Source organism: Anoplolepis gracilipes, unplaced genomic scaffold, assembly GCF_047496725.1.
Source record: "Anoplolepis gracilipes unplaced genomic scaffold, ASM4749672v1 Contig28, whole genome shotgun sequence".
NCBI classification, from domain to species: Eukaryota; Metazoa; Arthropoda; class Insecta; order Hymenoptera; family Formicidae; genus Anoplolepis; species Anoplolepis gracilipes.
In genome coordinates this window covers 92,527-98,245 of record NW_027328673.1, presented here as the reverse complement: position 1 = coordinate 98,245, position 5,719 = coordinate 92,527, and the positions used below count along the sequence as shown (strand labels likewise).

Here is a 5,719-nt window from a genome sequence, read left to right as displayed (position 1 = left end):
GGTTTTCGAGATATTCGACTGGATGGATTAAAATGGTCCACCCTGTATATTGCGGTGTCCCTCAGGTGTCAGACCCCTCCTATGGGACATCGCATACGATCGTGTGCTGAGGATTGCCCTCCTCCCCGGCTGCAGGACAGTGTGTTACGCTGATGACACATTGTTACTGGCCGGGGAAAATGACTGGTGGGAAGCCGCTAGGACGGCTGAGATAGGGGTGACGTGGGCCGTGCACGCTATAAAGGAGACGGGCCTGAAGATGGCCCCCAGAAAAATAGAGGCCATCTTTTTCCACGATGGCCTCAGGGGGAAACCACCGAAGGCCCAGATAACAGTCGACGACATCCCCGTCCAGCTGAGCAACAGTCTCAAATACTTAGGACTACAGCTGGACGGAAAGTGGAACTTTTGCGACCACTTCGGTCGACTGGAATGGAGGTTATGTATTCCTCCCATTCCTCCATTATTTGTCGCCGGGCTTGGAGCCTTGCGACACCTCTCACTCTGGCAGTTATCGTTACTCTCATCTCTTGGAGCTCTTTGATCTGGCGTAAGTACGGACATGTGCCCCAGCCAAAAGCTCCATAGGTGGGGGGAGACCCGCCAGTATAGAGGCCGCTGCATGAGATACCGTTCTATAGTCTCGGACGAGACGAATGGCCACTCTGCGCTGTATCCGGTGCAATATGTCACGGATGCGCTTCGTGGCCATCGCCTCGTCTGCCCATACCGGGGCCCCGTATAGGGCCATTGAGTTTACGGTGCCTGCATACAGTTTGTGCACTCGGTCGTCTGGCCTTCCTAAGTTGGGCATTAAGCGGCACAGTGCCGCCGTTACCTCACCGAGAAGATCGGTGGGGTAACGGCGGCACCGAGAAGATCGGTGAGGTAACGGCGGCACTGTGCCGCTTAATGCCCAACTTAGGAAGGCCAGACGACCGAGTGCATAAACTGTATGCAGGCACCGTAAACTCAATGGCCTTATACGGGGCCCTGGTATGGGCAGACGAGGCGATGGCCACGAAGCGCATCCGTGACATATTGCACCGGATACAGCGCAGAGTGGCCATTCGTCTCGTCCGAGACTATAGAACGGTGTCTCATGCAGCGGCCTCTATACTGGCGGGTCTCCCCCCCCATGGAGCTTTTGGCTGGGGCACATGCCCGTACTTACGCCAGAGTCAAAGAGCTCCAGAGATGAGAGTAACAATAACTGCCAGAGTGAGAGGTGTCGCAAGGCTCCAAGCCCGGCGACAAATGATGGAGAAATGGGAGGAATACATAACCTCCATTCCTCTAACAGAATCGGGAAGAAGGGTCGCCGGGGCCATGGGACCTATCCTGAATACGAGCCCCCTCGTGGGCACACCTTGACGTGGTAAGGGGGCTCTAGTAACCGAAAGGTGAAGCCAACGTGCCCAGACAGCATTGCCACGAGTCGGCGTCAGCTTGCTGAACAAATGGCTCCTATGTGGCGAGCGCACTTCGTGCGTTGTTTGGACGGTCGACGGCCGTCCCCCCCCCTTTTTTTTTCCTCCCACCTAATTTTTATGCGGGTGCTCCCGCGGGATGAGGGTGCGGAGCGGTGGGTGCTCCTGCCGTGAAACGTCCCTCAGTGGGGAAAAGTGGGAGCCGGTCGGGACCCTCGCCCGAAGGACTGGATGGGTGACTCAGTCATCCACCGGGCCAGAGGCGGGGACCACCCCGATCCTAGTGACTCCCACGTGTGAGTGTGTGTGTGCGTGAGTTCTAATACGTTCTTTATTTTCAGGAATTTTATTTTCAGGTAAAATCGGGTTCTGGATGTTGCCGTCTGTGGCTTTGTCGGCTTGGGCGGTCGTTAGGTCGTCGTCGTCGCGGTCGCTTTCGTCGAAGTTGGGCCCGCGTAACGTCTAAAGGCTAAGGTGTTAGGAACCGTGCTTAGGGTCTGCATGATCGCGTAGACGCAAAACGTCGTGGTCGCGAACGGTCCGTCCCGGGATACCTGCCGTCCTCCCGGTGTATTTAGGCTTGGCGGCGTAAAGGTGGCTCTACGTCGCTCGACCACCCCTTCCACCGTACTCGTGGGAAAAGAAATGAAGTTTGCAACAAAATCTTTGACGTGGTGAAGAGGAGTGCCCGCCTGGCCGACCGCTTCCGGTCTGGCGCGGCCGCGAGTAGGGAAGCGCGAGGTGTCTCCGTCGTTGAGTCGCGGGTCTGCTCGACCGCGTGCTCGGTGGCGGCCTCCGCCTCCTCAAGAGCGCCTCACCGAGCTGTGCGCGCGCGGGCCCGTGACACATTACGCGATGGCGCACAGCCCTGGGATTGCAGCCTTCCTGCCGCTAGAACCGCGTTAGAAAATCGCGAAACAACCGTGACTAGAACCGCGTGCGTCGTTTTGGAACGTTGTTTGGTCACTTCGATTAGGTCGGCGACATATAATTTAGCGCGAGAATCGGAAACAGGCGTCGAACAAACAGCGCGCGAAATAAAGAAGCCCGCGATTAGATCCGCGAACATTGAGACAACGGTGCGAAAGACGGTTAGATTCGCGGACCCAACCCCACCCCACACAGCGAGTGGCCCGACGCCACAGGAATTAGGTAGGATAAACTCTAGCTTAGGTAGTGCGTCCACGGGTGTTAGGATGCTGCAGCTGAACATGCGACGTTCGGCTGTAGTAACGGGTGAGGTACGTCAGCTCGTAGTCGAAAAGCGACTTGACGTTTTGTTATTGCAGGAACCACACGTCGGGAAACAGGGTTCGGGTTACACAATCGTAGGATTAGGCATAGGGATGAAGGTTGCCGCAGTGCGCTCACAACGTCCGTGGGCAGCAGTAGCAATCTGTAATCCCAATTTTGATACGGTTTTCGTCTCGCAGCTTAGCACTACGCACTGTGTCTGTGTGGAAGTGCAGGCCTCCAGCTTCTCCTTCTACGTTGTCTCGTGCTACTTCCAGTACAGCGACGAGATTGAGAAGCACCTCAGCCACCTCGAAACGGTGCTTCGTTCACTGAGGGGGGAGAGACTTATTATAGGTGTAGACGCCAATGCTCGATCGTCACTCTGGGGTCCCCAAGAGACAGACGATAGAGGTGCCAGATTCGAGGACCTCATCAGGGCATTTGGCATGTCAGTGGTCAACGATGCTGGACAGCCGCCCACCTTTTGGACGACAAGGGGTTCGTCATTCATCGACGTAACCCTGACGTCGCCCTCCATGAACAAGTTCATCTGTGACTGGAAGGTAAGGTGTGACTGGACCACCAGTGACCACAGGGCCGTGGACATAAGATTGAGATTGCCGAAAAAGTCAGGTGCCGATCGGGGCGCTGGGAACACGAGGTTCGACACAAGTCGGGCCGACTGGGAACGGTTCTCTGTCACCCTGACAGATCTTTCAAGATCGCAACTGGAGGCTATCGATCTGTGCTCCACAATAGAAGTAGAGAAAATGGCAGAAACGCTCACAGTGGTGCTCACAGAGACCTGTGTTGCGTCAATGCCCAGGAAGCGCAAATTTAGGAAGTCCAACCCGTGGTGGACAAAAAAATTAACTATAGTTAAGAAACAGGTATATAGGTTGCGTCGTGCCCTTCAGGGAGGGCGAGAGGACCCTACTTACCTCCGGGTGCTGCTGGAGTATCGTTCTTCACAAAGGCAGTACTGTAGGGGGGTGAGGCGGGCGAAACTCGCAAGCTGGCGGAAGTTCGTCACATCGCACGGCAACCGGGAGCCCTGGGGCTTCGTTTACAAGCAACAGGCGAGCAAACTCCAGGTTGAGGGGGTGCTAAGCACACTCCGGTGTGGCGAATATTCCACAAAGTCACTAGGGGAGACCGCTAGTTACCTCCTGGATGTGCACATCCCAGATGACCGGGAGATAGAAGACACGCTTGAACAGCGTGAAATAAGAAACGCGTGTAGAGTTGCCCCCGATACAGTCGACGCCTCTCTCTTCACGGAGACGGAAATGGCCCGCGCGATAAAAACTTTTAAAAATAATAAAGCTCCGGGTTTAGATTTAGTCGAAGTCGCCGTACTCAAGGCGGCCTGTAAAGTAATCCCCGGTCAGTTAGTTAGGCTCTTCAATGGGTGTCTCCAGTGGGGCGTCTTTCCTTCTGTCTGGAAGGAGGGTTCACTCCGAGTCCTCCTGAAAGGCGAAGACAAGGACGAGAGAGACCCGAAATCCTACAGACCCATTTGTCTCCTCTCCGTAGTAGAAAAACTTTTCGAAAAGCTTATAAAAACTCGTCTGCTAGACACGTCACTGGCACCGGGGAAGGTCTCCGGTCGACAATTCGGGTTCATGCCCGGAAGGTCGACGGAGGAAGCTGTCGTGGAGTTGCGACGGATGGTCTCTACCTCCGAAAGGAGGTACGCCGTTGCGCTTCTCTTCGACATTTCCGGGGCTTTTGACAATGTCTGGTGGCCCCTTGTGTTAGATAGTCTTAAGAAACGGGATTGTCCGCGTAATATCTTCGAAGTACTCCGGAGTTACTTCAGCGATCGAAGTGTAAAAATTTCTCTTAGCTCCGCGGAAGTGTTCAAGCGGGCCGAGAGGGGGTGCCCTCAGGGTTCCGTTTTGGGCCCGGCCTGCTGGAACCTCATGTTCGATGGCCTATTGAGAGTACTGGAAGACGTGATTCCAGATAGATTCGCCGCGTACGCGGACGACCTCGTGGTCGTCATAAACGGAAACTCGCGAAGGGAACTTGAGACAGAAGGCCAACGTGTAGTTAACATAATAACAGAATGGTGTAGGTCCGCGAAACTTCAGATTTTCGAGCGTAAAACTGAAGCCATCATTCTGAAATCCGACGCGATCGCGAAAAACCCGATAGGTAGACGGGGAGGAGCACGACCGGATAGGAAGCGAAAAACAAATAAGAAAACCGTCGACTTCGAGAATAGACCGCCAATTATTAAAATCGGAGAAACAAAAATAGGGTTTAAGCGAACGATTAGGTATCTTGGCGTCTACCTGGATAGAAATTTAAAGGTTAGATCGCACTGCGAATATTTAAACAGCAAAGTCGGGCCGCTGTTCGAGAAGTTAGGTAGAGTAGCGAGAGCCCATTGGGGCCTGCGTTTTAGGACACTCCACAATCTACCGGGGCGTGTTCGCACCGACAGTGGCTTATGCCGCTGCGGGGTGGGCCAACCTGTGTACGGAGAAAGACATTAGAATTCTGAAAGCCCTGCAGCGTCGAGTCTTAATTTCAATGACTGGTGCATACCGCACGGCCTCGTGGGAATCACTTTGCGTCGTCGGAGGAGCGACTCCTGTAGATATAGTTCTTCGCGAAGGTGCCGCGCGTTATAATGTTAGGTCGGGAAAAGACACCAAGATCGGTAATATTGAGATCCCCGCCGGAACCGAAAGAAAAACCGCGATTGTAGGAATTAAAAACGAGGCGATAAATATGTGGCAGACCCGATGGAACTCTTCAAGTAAGGGTCGTACCACGTTCGCCTTCTTTAGGGACATGCGAGATAGACTAGTTGCGCGTTCGTTGGAAATAAATCATTGGAGCACACAGGTCCTCACTGGACACGGAGATTTTAGGGAAAGACTCGCGTCGTTAAGTCTCGTGGAAAGTGAAGTGTGCATTTGCGGAGGTGGAGTTGACTCAGTTCAGCACTTCTTGCTGGAATGTCCCCTCTTTGACGCGCAGAGAGAGATCCTGCGAAGCGTCGTGAACCGGAAGGTGAATGGCAATGGCCGGATGTGGCA

At 54.2% G+C, this 5,719-nt stretch overlaps 1 protein-coding gene across 1 annotated transcript; it reads left to right on the top strand.

Annotated features, from left to right (window-relative positions):
• Positions 1-259: 259 nt before the first annotated feature.
• Positions 260-1,374, top strand: LOC140675881 (uncharacterized). The gene is made up of 2 exons (XM_072910508.1): positions 260-443; positions 776-1,374. Exons 1-2 carry the CDS (start codon positions 260-262, stop codon positions 1,372-1,374), a joined length of 783 nt encoding a protein of 260 aa, XP_072766609.1.
• The last annotated feature ends 4,345 nt before the right edge of the window (positions 1,375-5,719 follow it).